Source organism: Mustela erminea, chromosome 10, assembly GCF_009829155.1.
Source record: "Mustela erminea isolate mMusErm1 chromosome 10, mMusErm1.Pri, whole genome shotgun sequence".
In the NCBI taxonomy this organism is placed as follows: Eukaryota; Metazoa; Chordata; class Mammalia; order Carnivora; family Mustelidae; genus Mustela; species Mustela erminea.
In genome coordinates this window covers 69,775,551-69,798,696 of record NC_045623.1, presented here as the reverse complement: position 1 = coordinate 69,798,696, position 23,146 = coordinate 69,775,551, and the positions used below count along the sequence as shown (strand labels likewise).

The following is a 23,146-nucleotide window of genomic DNA, read 5'->3' as shown; positions in this document are numbered from 1 at the left end:
AAATCATTGGCTGTGAAGGCATAACAGTATTTCCATGAACTAAACTTCAAGCTCTGGAGCCACAGATTAACAAAAATCCACATTTGCTAAATCATTCCCAAATTACTACATGTATCTTCAGGAAATACATGTCTTCTGAGCTGAGCCCCCCAAGTCTGTTCTCTTAAATATAAGAGGACAGAATTTTCAGCCATAGGGTGAGATCTCTTTCATTTGAAATGGGAATCTAGTATCTAATACTGAAATGTTAAAAGAATGAAACAGTGGATAAGGTTTTACAGCAGGGCTCAGAGCCCATGGGCTGGCTGATCAGATTTTGGTGATAGACCAGGTACTTAAAATACCAAGTAACAAGGTCCCAACACAAGATGGAGCAGAGGGAGAGAAAAGCAGGAGAGAATTATGTTCGGTGTATGCTGGTGGACCAGCAATCTGGGAGCTGGTATCCATGAGGTTCTAACTACCCAAATGCAAACCTAACAGCAGCTTCTTGCAGCTGGACTAGATACCAAAGTCCTGGTACTGGTCCTTTTCACACTATCTCAGCATTCATATAATGTGCTTCAACAGTTTTCCATGCTTCACTGGAACAGCGGATAACTCCTAGGTGGAACCTGGAGACCCAAGGCAGCTGCAATAAATAAATATCTTGCATATATGTCAAATGCATTCCTCAAACACAACCTTAAATTTTAGTAAAGAAGTCAGAAAGTACCAACAAAAATGATATGCTTTTTTTCCTACAACAATGTTTAATCTCCATGCTGAGAAGTCCCATTTGACTTTTTTCCCCATGCCTTTTAAAATTAGGTGACAAAGTAGAAATCCAGTCGTGAAAATAAAAAGGCAGAGGTGCATGAGCCCTGGCTCAATGAGACATATCAAATACATAGCATCCTGGTGTCACAGGGCAGACAGAACTGTCCTAGACAGTGTGGGGAAACGAAGGGCACTGGAGAGGTAAAAATTCTACTTCGTGGACACTCACACTTGAACAGTGCATTAGTCATTGAACAAGGGTGAGGTGGAGGGGGTATAGGAGAGCTGCAGAGTTGTAATTCTCTATGAGGGTTGGGAACATACACTCGTGGATGGGAAATTTTAAGTAGCTATGTTTATTATTACTTTTTTCCAGCAATCTTGCAAGAGGCAGAAGTGTGACATTGAGTTGAGTGAGACGAGCGTGTAGGTGGGTTGGCAAGGAGCCCTTCTCTTGACGCCGGCCTCTGACTTGTCAAGGAATGGCTGGTTCCACTGCTGGGCCATGTTTACTCTTTCGCTTCAAGGAAAAGGGTTTCTTGAGGGAACAGCTTTACCTCCAATAATGATTTATTTGGGTCGAGCTGGGTTACCTAAAAAGAAAGAAAACATATTTAAAAGATTGGAACAAGCGCTCTCTTTTCCACATGGCTTTCAGGTCCTACCTGTGCATACTGATTCTCAGCCTGCTATGCAGTGGCCTGAGCAGTTCCAAATTTATTATTTGATGCTCACAATAAACCTGTGACACAGGTGGTGCTACTTCCATCTTAGAACCGAGGAAACCAGAGCTCAGGGAGGTCACGTCTCATAGCTTAGTGGAAGAACTAGCATGTGAACACAGGCAGGCGCAGCTTCAGGAGACTGGACCTCTTCCTGGCAGGTGGGAGGTCTGTGCCTCCTGCACAGCACAGCTTGGCCCACAGAACTGGTACACTTTAGGAAAGGGTACTGGCTAAACAACTGATTAGCATTCTTGGGGATCTCCGCTTGGTTAACTCCTGACAGCATGGAGGGACTTTTCTGCTTGGTCAGAAAAGAGCTAAGTCTTTGGGGCTGATCTTCTGGCTAAGCTTTCCTGTAGTAAACTGGACAATGTCTACTCTACCATGCTCAAAGATGGATACCCTCCATTGAGGAGAGTCTCCCTGGGAAGGTGTATCACAGTCTCCTTGTTGGTTGGGTAGGGGGATATTTAGTTTGAAAAAATGAGTCAATGCCATAATAAGACTTTAAATTTTGGAAATTAAAAAATCATTATTTAATCATATGAACTCTTTGTAGAGAGTAAAGCTAGGCAAAATCTTGACTCAGTTGGGAAATGCTAGTCACGTAGGAATCCTGAAGTAGCTTTATGACCTCCTAGGCCAGGGGCAGGGATGGAGGATTTATGAATCTGAGAGTGAGAGAGAGAGAGAAAGAAACAGAGTCTTCATATTTATCAGAAGGGAGTATGAATTTTAAAAAGTTGAGATATACTAGTTTAGTGGAAGTGACAGTGGGCTTTGGAACCGGAAAGATTCCTGTTTAAATCACAGCTGTGTTGGCTATTAGCTTTGTGGCTTTGGAGTTAATATCAACCATGCAGGACCGATGTGAAGATTAAATGAGAAAAAATACATAATTAGCATAGTGTTCAGCACAGAGCACATGTTTAATGATGGCTACCGTGTATGTGAATAACTAAGGATGGACAGACATACAGATAAAGGGACAGGTCTGATTGTATGTGATGGGAGGCTGGGAAGTCCGCTCTGTGAGATATGGAGGCCCTGGGCCTGTGGTCCTCAGAGAATACAGCATCTGAGGCTGGAGATCTTGTCCTCTGCTCATCCCAAACCACACCTAATGAGATGGCTCCGCTGTCTTCTCCTAGTCAAGGGGGATGAGGGCCGTGGGAGGCCTAGTGTCAACCAGGCTGGAGAGCTGAAGGAGGAACGCTATCTTTGACTGTATCCAGATGGAAACCTGGTATGCCCAGGAGGGTCATTAAGGAGACACATCAACCTCAAGAATCCTCTCTGCCTATAAGGAACCCAGAGCTAAGCAGCTCTACTGGTATCTCTTGGGTTCTGGGCAGATGGGCAGGCAAGGCAGTGGGGAAGGCCCAGCCTGCTGTCTGTCTTCCAATGCACCGGAGGGGCAAGCTGTTGGCAAATGTTTACCCACTTCCCCAATTAACATACAATATTACGCTGTCTCTAGTCAACTGAGCCTCTGCTTCATTCTCGTTGGTATTTTCTGCCCAGCTGCTTCCGCTATTGTTCTTAATTAACATGCCAGAGCTCTTCCGGCATCTTGTACTTTGTTATTTGTGGTTTCTAAATATGATGTTTGTAGAGAGAAACCATGATCACTGTAGTGCCAGAGCCTATGCATACCAGCAGAAATGCTATAGAGAAAAACAGGCTGGGAGGCTAGAGCCTCAGGCCCAAACCGAACCCTGCCTAAGCTGTCAACACACCAGGTTGGAGGTTCAGAAAACTGTGTCCCAGGCAAGTTAAGTGATTTTTCTCTGTCACTTTGGGTGAGCTAGCTGGGACCTGAAAAGGAGGACACTGAAGTTTCTTGAACACCTATTACATGCCAGGGACTTCATGTTATTTCATTTAATTCCTGTAACAACCATGCAAGGTAGAGATGGCAAAATTGAGGCTCAAAGTGGCTGCCATTTGTTTTAAGGCCATGTGGTTAGTAAGGGGGATAGCTATACAGTATAATGTTTAAAAAGACTGAAGCAAATTTAAATTCAAATCCCTGTTTTCACTTTAGTACCTATAGACCTTGAAGTTCCACAACCAGAGAGCATAGGATTTTTCATCTCTATGATAAGAATAAATCAGTTTAACTTTCATAGGTTGGTGTAACAGTTAAACGGAGTGTTGATAAAGCTTCGGGTACAGTGTCCAAGCCAGAACATGCTCAGTCAGTGGTAGCCATTACTGACTGGAATATTGCCTTGGAGAGGGGTCCTGGGCTCACTTCAAAGCTGGAGCTCTTTTCCCAAAGCCTCCTGGAGCAAAGGGCTGCAGCAGGCTGCCTTTCTTATTTCTGCCCTGCTGCCCTGCTAGGGTAATGCTGTAACTAGAGATGCCCTTGAGTTTCCATGAAGCTGTGCTCAACTACTTCACAGCAAACATGGCTGTTTGGGGCCTGTTCCTTCAGGTACCTCAGATTAGAAGCAATTCTTTGGAGGTCGTTTTAGACAGAAATTTCAAAATGAACAAGAACAATCTCTGCTTCCATTCTTTTTTGCCTGGCATGGACAAAAAGGCTGTAGGGGAACCTAGGGGGATGAAGTTCTCCCCTGCAAGAAAGGTGGCCATGCTGTGGAACCATCCTGCAGTGCTCTGGGTCCCATTCAAGGGGGAACTAAGAAGTGGTGGTGGTGGCTGCCACTACAGGGAAAGGGGTATCTGAAGGACTGCCAAGTAGATCAGACGTGTTATGTGCAGTACCTGCTGGCAGGGCTGGGACTAGTGAGGTAAAATCACAGGGACACAGAATTCAGCTGGCCAGAAAGAACTCTTAAAGTTGCTGGTATGTCGCTGTGCTACTTTCTTCTTCCTCCTTCTGTTCTGTTTCCTTCTTGTTCTTCCTAACCATTATCATAGCAGCAACTATCATTTATTGAGTACCTACTGTGTAGCTAGAACCATGCTAAGTACTTTATATATAGTAGTCTAGTCCTCAAAAAAGCCAAATGAAGTAGGTATGATTACTGCCATTTTACAGTTGAAGATACTATGGGTTATCATATCAAGGTGCAGAGAGAATAAGATCTCACACTCAAGTCTGACTCCAGAGCTCAAGCTAAACAGAATTGCTTCTGGCTAATATGTCAGTGGGCTGCCTTGTGGCAATGGAGAAGGAGGGATGGGGGGGGACAGTGAGCACATTCTTTCTTGTCCCTAGAAGCATTCAAATAAGGGCATATTTGAGAAGATCATGATGATAACAGTAATGGCTAACATATATTTGGCATTTATTTTGTACTGGGCATATGCCAAGCACTTTATATTTATAAAATAATTTAATCTGCATAATAACCTTCTGAGGTAGATACAGTTATTATTCCCATTTTACAGATGAGAAAACTGATCCATGGAACACATTAAGTAACTTGCCCAAGGTCTCAAAGCTATTCAGGACAAGAGCGAAGGTGTGAATCTAGTTTTGGAATCTATATGTTGAACTGCTAGAATATTCAGCCAGGGGCGTGGCTAAGAGTAGATCCACTCAGAGAAAAAAGTTGGGAGAGATGACCCTGAGGTTGTTTCTAACCAAGATTCTAAGATATAAGATCTTCATTTTAAGAATGGCAAAAGATCAAGGGTCAGGAAAAAAAAATCCTGAAATGTTTATAAAATACGAATACAAAAACCCAATCTCAGCTTGTGTTCTGCCATTTACCTGGGACTTTACTGAATTATTGACTCTCTAAATCAACAGAGAAACCCACCCTTTGGGACTCCTTGGGAGAGGAGGAGCATTCTCAGATAAGAGACTCTGTCTATGTTAGAAAAGGAAGGTCAATCAATCACCTTGACATTTTATTCATTATACTTAGGGAACCTGAATGATGTATTTTTTTTTTAATTAATACCTTAGCAGTTTGGTTTTGTGAAACTTGTTAATGTTATAAAAAATGGGGCAAATAGAGCTATTCTTTCCAAAATCAATTTTCTCAGCAGTTTGAACTTTCATATACATCTTATTTCTATTACTTCCTTGGGCTTCAATTCCTTTTTTAAAAAAAAATCTAACATTGCTGCTGAGAAAAATGTGAATCAGTGTGACAGAATCTCATCCTAGGCCATACCAAATAGAGTACTAGAATGTTAGGGTGAGAAGGTTCCTTAAATGCCAAAAGTTCAAAGCCTTCATTTCATAGGCTGCTCTCCTGAGGCTCACAGACGTCAAATGACTTGGCCCAGGTAATACAGTTAAGAGGCAGATGTAGTACTCTACCTCAGAGTTTTTAGCTTCCATTTTGGGGTTCTTTCTAGCCACACCATTCTGCCTCTCACTTGATTAAAAAAAGCCTGAGCATAAATATACTACTACTACTAGGCTGGGGGCTACCTGAGAGCAGAAGCTGAGTGATACTAAAAACAACAGTAGCAGCAATATATGCATAGTACTTACAGTTTACAACATATTGATATACAGTCTAATAGCATAGATATTATTATCAGTCCCTGTTATTTTACTTAATTTTGCTGAAGTAATGCTTTTATTTTAAAATTGAATAAAGGTTAAGTATGGATCTAATATTTTCACCTTCAGAAAAAAAATGCTAGGTTCAACAAATGGTGCTGGAACAATTAAACACAGAATGCAAAAAAAAAAAAAAAATCTAGATGCAGACCTTACACCCTCTCCAAAAATTAACTCAAAATGGATTACAGACTTAAAGGTAAAACACAAAACTATAATATTCCTAGAAGATAACATAGGACAAAACCTATATGACCTTGGGAATGGCTTTGATTTTTTCGATATAACACCAGAAGCACAATCCACAAAAGAAATAATTGATAAAGCTGGACTTCATTAAAATTAAAAACTTCTGCAAAACACACTGTCAAAAGAATGAGAAGACAAGCCAAGACAGGGGAAAAATATTTGCAAAAGACATATATGATAAAGAATGATTATCCAAAATATACAAAGAATTCTAAAACTCAACAATAAAAAAATGAACAATCCAATTAAAAAATGGGCCAAAGACCTTAAAGATACCTCATCAAAAAAGCGCTACTACAAATGGCAAATAAATATAAGAAAAGATGCTCTACCACATCATATACTATTAGGGAAATGCAAATTAAATAACAATGAGATACCACTATATGACTATTAGAATGGCCAACATCTAGAACACCGAAAACACCAAATGCTGGTTGAGGACGTAGAGAAACAGGAACTCTCATTAATTGCTTGTGGGAAGGCAAAATGGCACAGTACTTTGGAACGTAGTTAGTTAGGTGGTTTCTTACAAAACTAACCCTATTCTTACCATATAACCCACTAATTATACTCCTTGGTATTAACCCAAAGGAGCTGAAAACTTATGTTCACACAAAAATCTGCACACAGGTGTTTATAGCATCTTTTTTCATAATTGCCCAAAACTTGGAAGCATCCAAGATGCCTTTCAGTAGGTAAACAGATAAATAAATTGTGGTGCATCCACACAGTGGAATATTATCCAACACCAAAAAATGAGCTATTAAGCCATAAAAAGACATGGAGGAATCTTAATGCTAAATGAAAGAAGTCAATCTGAAAAGGCTACAAATTGTATGATTCCAGCTATATGACATTCTGGGAAAGGTGAAACTATGGAGACAGTAAAAAGATCACTAGTCCAGGGGTTGGAATGGGGAGAGGGATGAGTAGGCAGAGCACAAGAGGATTTTTAGGGCAGTAAAAATACTTTGTGTGATACTATAATGATGGTTATATGTCATTATACATTTGTCCAAACCAGTAGAATGTAAACTACAAACTCTGAGTGATAACGATGTGTCAATGTAGGTTCATCAGTTGTAACATATGTACCACTCCAGTGAGGGATGTTGTCAATAGGGAATGTTGATAATGGGGGAGGCTATATGTAAGGGAGTATATGGGAACTCTCTGTACTTCCTGCTCAATTTTGCTGTGAGCCTAAAACTGCTCCAAAAATATGAAGTCTTTAAAAAACATGCTCGGCTGCATTTTTCTGAACATTCCCAAGGCATTTTTAACAGCTTATGAGGGAAATGCCCTGCAGTAGTACTTGGAAATCATACTTTGGGAATTAGCCACACTCAGTAGATTAGAAAAGAGATCTAGAGATTGTGTTTACCTGTGATAGCATCAACAGTAGAGGTAGAACCAGAACCCAAGCCTTCTGATTAGTTCCCTAACACTTTCCATTATAACTCCCCACCTCCTTCAGTGGCCTAATTGTGTTCTTTCTCACTCCATGAATTACATCCTTAAGGTTCAGCGTGTGGAACTGGGAAGCAATAGACCACCAGTGGTTTCTCAAATGTATTTTTGCTTTTAGAGTAAAATTTGCATTTCAGAAAATTCCAGCATCTCCAAGGGGAGAAAAAGCTCTGTTCTCATATTTTCTTTATAATTTGGCTGCTCCCCTCTGGGCTATGAGCAGCACCACTTTCTAGACTGTGCTGTGTGCTGGCAACACTGCGAGTGGATGGAGCCTTGCATAGCCTTACCCCCAGGAGCAGCCTTTGGCTACACTGGTGGAAAATTTACAATCCTTTTGTAGCTCAGAGAGCAAACACTAGAATCTTACCCATACACCGTCTTCCTCCTTTTCCCTCCCACAGATATGAAGGACAAGTAGAGCCTATAACCTACAACAGATAGACAGACCACGCAGCCTTTGTAAGCACTCCCTCACCTTTCAGCTCTCAGCAAACTCTCCCTCCTCCATACTCCTTTGTACTGATGGCTAAGGCTGTATATTATCTAATGCTGTCAAGATGTAAAGGCCCAGAATGTATAGGTTCTAGTTTTGGCTCCAGTGGTGCAACTTTGGATGAATCACTTCTCTTCTCTATGCTTTAATTTTTGCATTTTTAAAAATGTGGGGGTTAATGATTCAATCAGGTCAACTGGACTGCTGTTGGGCTTTGGAAATAAAAACTCTTGGGTTCAAATTCGAGCTCTTGGCCATGTCAGTAAGATGCTTAGAACTCCAGCTTCCTTCTCTGCTGGATGAAAGGGTTGTTGTAAGGATTAGAACAGCCAACACAGAGCCCACACATGGCAACTATTATGATTCAATGTCTTATTTATGTGTCAGTAGATGTCATTTGTGTGGTGTGAGCTCCCCAATGACCTAGGGAGAGAGACTTGGGTTGGATTCCATTGCTAAAACCTCCTAACTCTCTGATGGCTGTGGATAAGTTACTTAATTTCTGGTTCATTGTCTATTTATAATATTGAGACATTTTTGCTAACCAGAGTTGTTGTGAAGATTTAGTAAGATGAAGCTTATAACCATGAAGCATTTCATACTCATGCTTCCACATGGAGGGACTCTGGGATGCTCTCCCCATCTCTCACACACAGTGAGATGAAGACCTATCTGTTTGGTGAATGTGGGTGAAGCATCTCAGCCCCTTCCTTTCCCTTTTCTGGAGTCAAACCTGCTTCTCCAGTTTTAGACCAAGGACTTCGTGGCCAAGTCTGTCTAATTAGGGGCAAAGAATATATCAGTAAGCCCCCTAGCTGCAGATTCCAAACCAAAATCTCTGATCAACTTTCTCAGTAACAAATGTGATATTTGTACTCCCCCTGAGTCCTTTGTCTGTCTTTCAGTTGGTCTTATGTCTTTCAATTAGTCTTGAACAAGTTAAGTGAAGGGGTTTATTTAAATGACACTTAAAACCCTAAATACCCCCACAGCACTAAACAAGTGCTTAACAATTATAATTTCATATAACTTGATGTAAGAGCCACAACTCTTTTTTCTCAAAGTCTATTCAGCCTTGATTAGAAGATGAGAATCACCTAGTCAGGGCATTATTCAATTCTAAATACATTTCCCACCCATAAAGCCACAACAAAGCTTGTTCTTAAAGACATGCTTCTTTAAACAAGTTATCTGAACATGAAATGAATGTGCTCACAAACTTCCTTCTGAAGAATGTGTACATAACAATGTATTGTTCTACAGCCCTCACACCACCTTCACATATTTTATCTAAACCCCAGAGCTATTCTAAGAGATTGGACTAATTTATTCTCATTTTAACAGATGACAACACCAAAGCTCAAACAAGGACATTACTTATGGTCATACAACTAGAAATTGGTGGAGCTCACATTTGAACCCACATCTTCTCACTTCAAATCCTGAGCTCTTTCTATCCTAGGAGGCAGCACAAAAGCTGCTTATGTAAGTTCCCAAATTACACTAAAGTTGAAAATATATATATATATATATATATATATATATATATATGTCTTCTTTTGCTTCTGTTCACAATTAGCATTTGCTTTGAGCATGGGAGAACTAATTTTTTTAAAATGATTATTTATTTTGGGGAGAGAGAGAATGAGAGCAGGAGGTGAGGGACAGAGGGAAAGAGAGAGAAAATCTCAAGCAGACTCCCTATTGAGTCTGCTGAGTGGGGAGCCCACGGCCCTGAGATCATGACCTAGCTGAAATCAAGAGGAGGATGCTTAACCAACTGCACCACCCAGGCTCCCACAACTAATATTTTTGGTATGCTAGGAGTAATCTATTCTGTTAATCACCGAATTAAAAAATCCATATTAAAAACCAAGTTTAAAAAATAATAATTAATGTCATCACTACCAAAAAGTTACCATTTATTTGGCATTTTATAAGTGCCACATGCTCTACTAGTTGTTCTATATGTTATCTAATTAAATTGTCATAACAATCCTATAAGGTAAGTATTCCTATTATTCCCATTTTATAGATGAATTCTCTAAGGTCAAAAGTGGTTAAGGGGGGCACCTGGGTGGCTCAATGGTTGGCCCTCTGCCTTCGGCTCAGGTCATGATCTTAGGGTCCTGGGATCAAGCCCCATGTCGGGCTCTCTGCTTGGCGGGAGCCTGCTTCCGCCTCTCTCTCTGCCTGCCTCTCTGCCTACTTGTAATTCCTCTCTCTCTCTGTCAAGTAAATAAATTAAAAAAAAAAAAAAGCGGTTAAGGGGTTTGCCCAGGATCACACAGAAAAGATAAGGCTAGAATTTACACCCAGGTTTATGAACTTCCAGACTATATCTGATGCATCCCTCTTCACTGCCTCTTAACCTCTGATCCTACTTCTAAACAGAGAACAGCTAATGTTCCCTTGAGCATAAAAAAATGCATCATAAAGTATCATAAACAAGTTCCTATTGTGGTATGGACTTTGTTGTTCCCCAGAGGAACACAGGCTATATTTTGTTACTGTCAACTTGGTCCTAATAGCTAATTGTCCATAGTCTTTAAATACCTCCTGATGAGGTGGGAATCCCTGAAGAGGCCAATTATACCCACAAAGTATCAGAGGGAGAACTTAAGAACTGATCTGCTGGTCATATGCTGGTCAGGGTGTGAAAAGGCATTGGTAACTATAAAGTCCTTTGCAAACGTAAGGGATTCTTCCTCCTCCTCCTCCTGAAGCACAGCAGTGCTGGTTTTAGCTCCTAGCAGCTTCTACTCTACATTTGCTATAGGTGGTAATGCAACCACAAAAGGAACTGTCAATCTGGAAGAGTCCCACTATGTGACTACTCTATAGCTTATTTCCATCCCAGCTTCCTGTATAGCTTCTGGACCAGTATGTCTCCTTGGATCACAGGAAAGAAGGAAGCAGCATTGGGGGCAAGAGTGTCTAGAAAACAGTGACAGATGCTCCTCTTTTCATAACTGTGGTAGAGTAACTGGTATGCTACAGAGTGAGGCTGGGTGGCCTTCTGCAGTTGCGAAGAATAGGGCCCTACTTTTTTTTTTTAAGATGAGAAGGGAGAAGGAAAGAAAAGATAAAGGAACAAAGGGAGAGATGACTAAAGTGACAAAGCGATAAAAATTATATCTTGTAGGTTGCCCTATCTGTTCTTTGTTTTCTCACATTATAATAATGGTGACAGTTCACCATTTTCTGGGAGCTTACTAGGCGCTAATTCTTCTAAGTGGTTCACAAGCACTACACAACACTGTGAGGGAGGTGCTATTACCTCCACTTCAAAAATGAGAAATAGAAGCTCAGAGAGATTATATAACCTGCCTAGGACTGCACAGGCAGGAAGTGGCAGAGCAAGGATCTGAAACTAGGTCTGGCTCCAAAGTCTGTTCATAATCACCACACCAGATAATATTAGTATTGTAGTCATACACTGGACTATTCTAAGTTTCTCGCTTAGAAGGACCACCCTCTTCATGTAACTGAAGCATATTATCTCCCCCAAACAGTGTATTACTATGTCAGGCATTTGGACAAATTTCTAGCTTCTCGATTATCACAAACCCTGTGATTGTTAGAACTGAGGGGATTTTTATTATTTATTTATTTTTTAAATTTTTATTTATTTGGGAGAGAGAGAGCAAGCACATGGAGGGAGAGGGGGAGGGAGAAGCAGACTCCCCCCACTAAGTGGGGAGCCCAACACAGGGCTCAATCTCAGGACCCTGAGATCATGACCTGAGTCAAAGGCAGACGCTTAACCCAATGAGCCACCCAAGTATCCCTGGGGGGGATTTTCAAAGGTTATCTCTGTAACAGATAAGACAGAAAAATTCAGTGCGGGGGGAAAAAAACTTACCATAGATTACTTAGCACTCATGGCAGATATGGGACCAATTCTAGATTCTTTATTCCCAGCCTATGCCTTTAGATAGTCTTTTTAATGAGGACACCAACTCTAAGTATTACTACTGTCAAAATGGCCTCAAACATGGCATACATTTGGTATTCAGGCAGACCCTGAATACCAAATGAAAGATGTGACCCTTTCCTTGCATTGGTATTCTTCACAGTGGCTTTGGTCACTACACTATTAAACAACAGTGTTAGAAGGGAAAAGCCCAGAGAGAACAGAGAGGCTTCTATCAAGATGGGTAGCATGGGGGTGGGAAGGAAAGCCTCTTTAACTAGAAACAGAAGATCCAAGGGTGCAGAGTAAATGTAAAAGGCAGAAAAAGAGTAAAAGAATAGCATTAAAAAAATGAAAACAGGCATGTGTCTTCATTCTGGGAAGACAGTTCCCAAGATTTGTCCCTCTTGGGCTCTGGAAGACATGATTTCAAGTAAATAAAAGAAGTCCTACTTTATAGAATGGTTCACAAGCTCACTGTCCCTGAAAGCTTAATAAATGGGGGGTGCAGGCAAATTCATGAATGAGGATTCTATGCTGTGGCGAGAGAAATCTATGCAGATTAGCCCCAGTGGTGTGCCAGGATGCCAGCCTCCTCATCCCTTAGGGCAACTCGGATCCTCAGGGCTGGGTTGCCTCGAACCCTGAGCAGCTTAGTGTGGTTACTCCAATGAGGCACACAAACATTTTCAATGTGTGCAGTGATTTGTAAAAGGCTGGAATTATTGGTCTGGGGGACATGCCTCACTTTCAAGGGCTGATATCATGGAAGGCAGCCAGGTCCTTGTATAAACAGTTCCTGGGATGCCTCTAATAAAAGACTGGTCTATAATGCTAACATTGTGTTTGGAGAGAAACCCGTTAACTGGTCAGGTTCAGAACTGTTACCTCAGCGTAAAAACCTTCTGAAAAACCCTAATTATTGTTTGCCCGAAAGTTTTACCACTAGGCCTTTAAGTGCTAATTAGGGAGGCAGTAAGAAAAAGCACTGGTGGGTTTTGAACTCTAGTTCTGCCTGTATGCTCTTGAGCAAGTCATTTAACCTCCAGAAGACACACATTTCTCATCTGCAAGCTGGTGACATCACCCAACAACAAACAGGTTCTAATGAACCATCTCCCTCTTTCCTTCTGGGTCTCTCTTTCACACTGTCACTTGAGAGAGTTGAATAAAATGTCCGATTCTGCCTCTCTCCTACTTAAAATTCTACATGATTCCTTACTACAACAGGATAGTGCCCTTTTGCTTTGGCCTCATTTTCCCAAATTGTAAATGGATGGTGTTTCTGGCAAGGCTTATAGCACATCCATAACGGAAGACATGGCTGGAAAGACAAGTCTGGAGATAGATCATGAAGGGCTTGAATGTCTTATTAGGTTTAGTTTAAGCTTTCAAAAAAACCTTTTCTTCCTGGCTTCAGAGGGATCTGGAGTGGCATGCTTGGCGTGCTCTTCAGGCAGAGTGGCTAGGGGGAAAGTGAGCATTTTGAATGCATTTTAGTACTCAAGCAGAGCCACATGAGCGGGTGTGCGCGTAACGCTGCACGCAAACGCCGCTCAAGAGCTGGAGCTTTGAACAGGAGTTAAAAGAGTTGAGTCCCTAACGACATACAAAAGACTTGCCGGTGTGATTTATTCTGATGTATTTACTTATCCAATTACCAAAACAGCAGGAGATCATTAAATTTTCTAGTTACCAGATGCAGCACGTTCAATATCTTAAATGTTACCAAGGCTCTCTCTGAGCTATTTTGATATTACATTTCATCTGCCCCAAAGCTTATGAAACTGGAAGGCAAGAATCATGAACAGAACAGGTGTTTTCTTTGAAGGCTGGTCCAGCAGGCACCTGTACAATACCAAACTTACACCAGAAACTCCGAGACTCTCTCCTGGACTTAAAGAAAAGTACTATGATGAGAATTTGGTAGAGAAGATGCTAAGGAAGTACTACTAGAAGGTGGCTTGGGATATGCATTTTACCTAGCCAGAATTTCTTCATGCCCATTTCCTGTCATTTCAGTTCTCATGTCCACAGAAGGTCAGGGCTCAGAGTAGATGAGGAAAGGAACAAGCACCCTTTGAGAGACTGCAAACCTGGCCCCTAACTCTAGCACACAGCTTCTACTGTGACCTTGGGCAAGTCACTTTTCCTCCTCTGAGTTTCCTTTTGTTAAATAAGGATGTTGCATCTGATGCACCACTTAGATACCTGCGAGGGGCATCTACACAGCTTGTCTTCCACTGCGCTGTACATGAATGCCTCCTGCATGACAGTGAGAAACTTAGACACGGGAACTGTGCGTTTCCTCTATTTCCAGCTTCCAGCAAAGAACCTGGTGCATTATATGCTCTCAATAAATACTTGCTGAATAAATGATTAAATCAGAGATGTACAACACTGAACACTGAAAAATACAGAGCAAGCCTCTATTAACATTTGTAAAGTTAGGTAGTAAAATAGATGTTTACTCTATTTTCTTCTGAAACAAACAAACAAACAAACATCAAATACGTGACATTTGGGCCTAAATGTTTTGAAAGGATGGTGGTGGCCTGGCCCTAATACCCTTTCTCTAAATACTATCCCCTCACAGACCTTATGCTTTAGCCAATTACAGCAGTTTGTTATTCCCCAAATATGTCTGGTACTTCTCCTCTTAGAACTTTTGCTTATGTTTCCTCTATTGGACTGTCCCTCCTCCCTAGTTCCATCTGTTGAAACTTGTATGTCCTTCAAGGCTCATCTCAAATGCTACCTCATCTACAAATCCAGGCCTAAGTGATGGAGCCTAAATTAATCCCATTCTTTGGTTCCTTGTAACAGAGTTAATCCTAAGTGGCATCTTCATTCACTGGGCTGTGGGTTCCTGGAACACAGGGACCATATATGTTTATTGTGGTCTCTCCCTCGTGCCTATTCTATACATGCTCTGCCTGTGGTCAGTCCACATTTGCTGCAGTAATACCTCTGTTTCACCTCGGGTTCCTCAGACAAGGTGGTTGCCAACGTCTACTGGCAGACTTACGATCAGCGTTTGAAATGTAGATACTGGCAAGTTGACCTTGTCCTTTGCTAAACCAGCATTACTGTACTGTACTTGCACTTGACCAGGCAAGGCTACCCATTTTTGGAGGATCTAGTTCAAAGGATCAGCTACAGTCTCACACTGAGTTATTTGTCTATTGTGCCACTCAGGTTTGTCTATGAGTCTGTATCTCCAGGTAGGTTGAAATCAGAGGACACAATATTAGGTCTCACTGGCTATCTATCCTCAGGGCCTAGTGTATTGCTGGAAACTGTGTGAATTCAGCAAGTGTTTGTTGAAGGACTGACCTACTGAATGACTGACTATGGGCTCCCCACTCCTCTCTGGAGTGTGCATTAATCCAAAGAAAGTGATTCAAGACGAGCTGTATTCCCAGGCCCCTTCTCCCTAGCCTTATTCCAACAGCAGGCACGGCTTGTTAGTAATACCATTAATAGGTCACCCTAGTAGGTCCCCTGGCTCTGGACTCTGGTCCTTGCCTCAGTCAGTCCTGCTGCACAGACATAGAGACTGACAGTAAGTTTGCATCAGTTGCCCTTTCAGAAGGGACAGATTTTTCCCTATTTAAACTGCTGTTGGAATTGGCTAATTAGAAAGATTTAAAAAATCTTAATACTCTAAACAGAGAAAACTGGTTCTGAATTATTAAGCAACATTTTCAATGCATCTAAATAACCTTAAATGACTTAGCTGCCACCTGATCCTAAGCTCTGGCTCAGATAAATAAATGTGAAATATTGTCAAAGCCCCAGCTTACAGGAGCCTCAGCTACAGTAAATAAAAGCTTAAGTCCCCATAAACTGCCTGGGACAGAGACATTCTCATATAAAAGGAGAGAAGATGATCTTAAATAAAGCCCGTACGACCAGAAACCTAGTGGTTTTGCTCTAGTTTTCAGAACACTGCTGTCAACAAGGCAGGTATTATCTATACACAGGTCATTTCATCATAGTGTCACATAGTATCAGGGCTGAAAGAAGATTAAGAAACACTTATTTTAATCTCTTCATATTTCAGACGAAGAAACTAAGACCCAGAGAAGCATGTGCCATGCTTGAAATCACAAAACAAATGGTTGAAAGAACTGAAATTCTGCTCCAGATGCCTGGCTCCCAGGTTAGTTCCCTTCCTAGTCTATCACACTCTTCTGAGACTGTCCTGCTGGAGATGTCAAAAGGAGAGACTGGCAACTGGCTGTTAACAAAAACACCTGAAAATTTTAACCAAATAGGTGACTACCAGAGTTTAAATTCCAGAAATTCCATGGTTTCCCCTAAGACTTTGGAGTTCTCTTCCAGGACTATGCAGGGGGAGGCGGCTGGGAGAAATATGGAGGTAGGGGGAGAGACATGGAGGGAAAAATACAAATTTAAATCTAAATACAAATCTAAAATACATGCAAGAGGAAAGCCTGTTCACACGGGGTGCTTATGTTAAAACCAACTAGAGGAGGAATAAGTGAGGGTGAATGTACTATATACTGTGGTCCTTCTCTTGCCTCTGCTCAAGCCACAAGGATAGCATGAGTTTCTACCTGGTGAGATGGAAAATAGTAAAGCAAAAACCAAATAAAAACAGTGGATGCATGAATGGGCAGGAATACTTTATTTCTTTTCTTTTATTTACTAAACAAATATTTCCTGAGTGTTTACTACAATGTTGGAATCTGCACTAGGCATTGGGACAAACAATGAGCAAGGTAATACCTCTGTCTTCAAGGAATGGAGAAGCTAGGACAGGATATAGACAAGAAATCGGCCCACTGTCATTCAGACCAGTAAAGGGCTATGATAGGGGAGCACGAAGAAGGTAAGCACCTCAGTCCTAGGGTGTCAATTAGCTCCTTAGTTCTCCTTCCTCCTTGACTCATTCTAATATGCACAACTATTTCCTACAATCAAATTAACCATTTTTCTGACATACACTTTTATACATAATAATTCAGTATTAGTTGCCCACTATGCCAAGCACAATACTAGGCAATACTCAAATAAGTTAGACACAATCCCAAGTAATTTGATGTCTATAATTCTTTTTTTTTGTTTGTTTAAAAAATACACATCTTACCTTCATTTTGTGACTATGTAAACTTGGGCCAAGCATTTTTGCTTTTTGTATCTTTTGGTTTTCCTAGGCTTTGATCAAGTTCCTTTTCTTCTCTGTATCTTGGTTGTTTCATCTATAAAATAGGGGTCTTTTCTAGTTCTCACAATCTAAAATACATGCAAGAGGAAAGCCTGTTCACACGGGGTGCTTATGTTAAAACCAACTAGAGGAGGAAAAGTGAAATAAATTTGGAAGTGCCAAAGGAATCTTCAGCTCTGGGATTCAGCCAGACATTAAACTTGCAGCTTTGAGGTTCTGCTGCTAGGTAAAGAGCAGGGTGTGGTCAGGGTGCAGTAGGTTAGGGCCCGGGCTGGGGCTGGGGCTGGAGCTGGAGCTGGAGCTGGCATTGCAGTGAAGCCCAGGGGGGATTTAGCATGTTGATGCAAGTGCTAATGCACTCTGGAACTCCACCACTGGCTTTGAAAATTACAAGGAGTGTCTAGAAAAGGTTAATCTTCACATATACACGTTTGCAGTTGTTTGTATTTACAATGGGGTTATTATACAGACTTTAAGTGAGTGAAGCATGTCTGCAGAAGCACCTGGAATATTGAGCACAGAACTAATGATTTTTTATTTATGGCCAGACGGAGTCAGATTGGATTGTATGTAAAGCTTTCAAAAGTTTATTTGATTTCTGACATAGCAATCTCGAATGGTATAGTGCTTTATAGACCCCTTATAAAATAAAATTTGGGGGCAAAGTAAATAATTTTGTAAAGGTTTAAATACATCAACATACCTATATATAAAATTAGTAACAGTCACGCCATTATATGTTTTCATGGTATGGGGAAAGGATCTGAATTTCAGGAATTAAATACTGGTACTGACATTTATTGTACAAGCCTGAAAAATTTAAGCTCTCTAAGCTTCCATGTCCTTACCTGTAAAATGGGAATAATATCTATCTTTCAGAGAACTAATATACTTGATTGTGCACAAAAATAAATGTTTTTTTTTTCATTGCTATCACTCTCTACCACTCTAAGTCCTTTGTAGAGTAGAAAGGGCAAAAAGCAGATTTTGTGAAGGCTCTGAATTCTATTCAGCTTCCATGAAATGGCTAGAATTCCCTCTAACATATTTTTAAAACTCCTTTGTGTATTTCTTTAATTTCGTTAGAAAAATAAGTGATGAGTTTTCTTACAGAATACCACTGGTTCTCTGAATATCTCTGTGGTTTAACAAAAACCTTTCCTCTTCTTGCCATCAACTTCATCATAACAACTTAGATATACTGAGCATTTACTACATGCTGGTACTTTATAAGTATTTGCTCATTTCATTTTTACAACAGCCCCATGAAGTAGGCGCTGTCTTCCTTACCTTACAGGTGAGGAAACTGAGCTCTAGAGAGGTTAAGTAATTTGCCCAAGATCAAGGAGTTAGGAAATGGCAGAGCTGAGATTCAGTCTCAGATGCCAGAATCCCATCTCTTAACCACTACCTATTCTATCACTCATCTCCTTCAAATCCACTCTAGTCACTGCCAGGGGCATTTTCTGGTGTGGAGCCAGTCCAGGATTTAAATCTCTGTCCTCTCTTAGAAAGCACCACCTAGACCTTCTCTTGGTGCCCTGGACTCAACAAATATGTCTCAAGTGAAATCTGCTTCCTTTTTTTTTTTTTTTTTTTAAATAGAGAAAATCAACAGACCTTTCATTAGTTAAGGCACATTATAGTTAGCTAGTAATACAGCTCCATAAAATACTTCTGACAGCTTCCGAAACATAAGTTTCATAAAAAATAATCTTTAGATAATTCAGACAAATGAAATGTTTGAGAAGGATGCAGTTTTCAAATTGAAGCAGTAAACTGGTCTAAAAGAACACAGGGACTCATTGGGAAAGGTCTTGGACAATCTAAGAGAAGTCAGGACCAACATGCCTTGTCAGGGAGAGACAATGAGACCCAGATCCAGAACTCTGGGCCCTAGACTGGTAGTCTCTTGTCCTTGGGTAATACATTCACCTGTGCCCCGTCTTACATTTCTCAGCCTAAAAGTACCCGCTTCACTTGACAGGGTTGTAGTGAAGACCTTTTTCAGGATAGCAAAGGTAAAAATGCTTTGTAAACCTAAAAATAGAAAAGACTGTAATTTAGTTCATGAGACTAGTTTTGCCCGATTATGAAATCTGCCTCCTTATCTGTCTTCCCTGATTTCTGTATTTGGCAAATACCATCCTTCTTGTCATTCAGGTTGGAAACTTTTAAGTTACCTCTGAAAACTCCTTTTCCATCCCCACCCCCACTGGACATAGTCTGACAGTCACCACATCCCACTGATTCTTCCTTTCTCCTGATTTTGCTGCCTTTTCTTCATCCTTATTGATGCCATTTTAGTTCAGATTTCCATAGCCTATTTATCTTGCCTACTGTAACAGTCCTATCTGGTCTCCTTTATTTCCAGGCTCTCCCTACTCTAATCCTTCTTGACAAAAATAACCCACAAGTTTTAGACAATAAGGAAAAGGCAAAAATATGAAATCAAAAGACCTAAGTGGAGCCATTGCTCTGCAGCTTACTAGCTACGTCAATTTGTGTTAAGACTAAATTTCTCATCTTTATTACAAGGGTTAACAGCTATCTTAACTAGTTCCAGTTTCCACTAGACTTGTTTTTGTGAGTGAAAGAACTTTGTCTAGCTTATTCACTACCATAGCCCTGATGCCTCATGCATAAGAGGGCTCAAATAATATTTCCTAGATTAGTAAATAGAAGACTCTTCAGTTTTTTTTCATCTTCTATTTTAATTCCTTCTGTGCCCAACTTCATATCCTAAATTCCATCACAGAAAACTGTGCAATTCCCCAACATATGCTGGAACATATGCTGGCTTATATTCCTATAGTTTTTGTACATACTTCTGCTTGGCAAATGTCCATTTTTTAAAATGTTTTATTTTGAAAAAACTATAAACTCATAGGATGTTGCAAAAATAGCAGAGTCTCTTGTATCCTTTACCCAGCTTCTCCCAATAGTACCATCTTATTTAACTACAGTATAATAAAAAACCAGGAATTTGACACTGGTATCACACTATTAATTAGACCATAGGCCTCCTTCACATTTTATTGGTTCTTACATCTATTCATTTGAATGTGTGTATGTGAATGGTTATATGCAATTTTACCTCTTTTGCAGATTTGTATAACTACCACTACAATTAAGATACAGAATAAAGCTATGAAATTTATAGTCACAGCCATCCCCTACAACCACACCCTCTATCCTTATTTCCTGGCAACTACTAATTTGTTTTCCATCCTTACAATTTTGTCAGTTCAAGAATGTTATATAAATGGAATCATCCAGTATATGCGACCTTTTGAGATTTCCTTTTTCCACTCAGCATAACACCTTTGAGATCCATCCAAGTTGTTTCATATATCAGAGTCCACTCCTTTTTATTGCTATTCTTTTTTCCTTTACTTAAATTCACTTGCTATTCCTTTTTAAAAATACTTTGTCCCAACTCTGTTTCTTCTGTGAAGCTTTACTGATCTCCAAGTAGAACTAAAGCCTCTACTATTCCTTGTGTTCCCATTATAGCCAGCATGGGCTGTCACAATGCTTTTGACCTTTGAATATCTTTATTTGTTCATTCATCTATAAGGGTTTTTGGTTACATTTTATATCTTTAGTGCCTAGCAGGTATCTGATAAAACTGGGCATGTATTAAATATTTATTAAATTAATAAATATAGACTAATTTACAAGTTACAGGTAAAAGTATTTTTGAAAGTGGCAAAATGCTAGCAAGTATTCCTAAAAGGTTACACAGCTCATATTATAGTTGGTCTTCATGACTCCAGATTCTAATATTCGTAAATTCATTTACTTGTTTACATTCATTTGTAACTCCAAAATCCATACTTGAAGTACTTTCATGGTCATGTGAGAACATGTATAGAGTGGTAAAAAATGTGCCTGATACCCATGTCCCCAAATGAGGTTGAACAAGGTAATACTCTGCTTTATTGTTTTAGCTCTCATAATATAAACAAATGTTCTTCTGAAAGATTTAGTATCATGCTTTTTGCATTTTTGTGCCTTTTTTTTTTTTTTTTTTTTTTTTTTGGTGATTTTGCTATTTCAGATGGCCCCCAAGCATACTCCTGAAGTGCTGTGTGGTGTTTCCAAGTTTAAGGAGGCTGTGATATGCCTTGTGGAGAAAATGTATGTGCTAGATAAACTTCATTCAGTCATGAGTTACAGTATTGCTGGCTATGAGCTCAATTTAATGAAACATTATATGTTAAATAAGTGTCTTTAAACAGAAACAAACATAAAACAAAGTTATGTATTGACTGGTTGATGAAAACTTGTAACCAGAGGCTCATAGGAACTTAACCCTGTACTTCTCTTAGGAGCAGTATTAAATATTTGCTAACTCAGTGTTTGTGGCAACTTTATACAACATTAACTACTGTGAAAAATGAAAACTGACTGTTCTAAAACCAATAGCTCCCTATAACCTGCAGAATGAAATAAGAATATGGTAATTTTTTAACCTCAGATACACTGCTCACCACAATCTGTACCACTGACACAGACTTTTTGTTCAGCCCAGTGTATTCTTCATCATGTTGTGCCTCATTTGGCAGGATGTGTCATCCTGTGTCTGCTAGGGTGATTTCCTGCCTTATCTCCCCCATGAGACTTGGCCTTGTGGACTAAGACCATGTCATAATCATCATTACACCCAACATAGTTTGCCACCCCTATATCCTTCTATCCATCCTATATCCACTCATATCCTGTGGATCTCTATTCTGCAGTAGGCCTATGCAAGGCCAGTGCCAGAAACTGGAGATGCAAAGACAAATAAGATGCAGTATAGCTATTGCCCTAAATGAACTTACACAGAGTAGACCCTAGAGGACTCTGACATAAATGAGGTAAAAATCTCCAGGAGGAAACAAGCCCATCTCTCACCCTAACAAAAATGTCATAGACTAATTCAGGAATGTTTCCAGGTATGAAGAAATCTGCTGGTTTGATAAAACAGATGGTAGATATTAAACTAGGTATTTCTAGTTGAACATCACTCTCAAACAATTATTATTAGGCCTATAACACACAGGATTTGATATCCTTACTTGAAACCTGGTAGTTTCCAAAAAGTTAATAACAGACAAAGATTCTTTGTCTTCTAGAAACTAAAATATGAGTGTTTTTACATTCATTTTTTCATTTAATGCTCACAAAAGCCCTTTGAAGTAGGTATTGTTATTCCCATTTTTACCAAAAGATTAAGTAACCTAAGATCACTCAATGAAAAGTTGATCCAGAATTCAAGGCCAGGTCCTTTTGACTCCATAGCCTGTATATGCTTTTGTTTCAGGTTATAATGCCTCTGAAATGTGACTGAAAAGAAGAGGTAAGTATTAAATAAATAATTTTTACAGTGTTGATTTATATTTGCTTATAAAACAAGCAAGGAAAAATAAATACCAACAACCCAACCTTTATTTTAAGTAGCCAGTTTGAAGTAAGTATTCTTCCTCTACAATGAGGTAAAGTGGCTGAAGCCTGAAAGACAAGTGCAGGATTGCTGAAGATTTGGGGGCAAGTTTATATTGAATATGTTGGCACTCTAGAACATCTCCAAGGGGTTAAGATTTCCTCAGGTTCTTTTGAAAATCCCCTTGGAAAATACAGCTGGCATTTTGTTAGTAGGTGACTTAAGCTAGTGCTTGTTAGTACAAGTGACACTTGAACAACATGATTTGAACTGAGCGGGTCCACTTATATGAAGATTTTTTTCAAAAAATACAGTATGCAGTCAATGTATTTTTCTCCTTAATAAGATTTTCTTTACTCTTACTTTCTTACAAGAATACAGTACATAATACATATAAAATGTAAAATA

The 23,146-nt window shown here is 39.9% G+C and overlaps 1 protein-coding gene across 1 annotated transcript in view; it reads right to left on the bottom strand.

Moving 5' to 3' along the window:
* Positions 1 to 729: 729 nt before the first annotated feature.
* The window catches only part of FAF1 (Fas associated factor 1), a 471,948-nt gene continuing 449,531 nt past the window's right edge, over positions 730 to 23,146 (bottom strand). Inside the window, exon 19 of the mRNA XM_032302621.1 lies at positions 730 to 1,352. Coding sequence (XP_032158512.1) covers positions 1,269 to 1,352 — 84 coding nt within the window. The 3' untranslated portion in view covers positions 730 to 1,268. The remainder of the gene's footprint in view (positions 1,353 to 23,146) is intronic.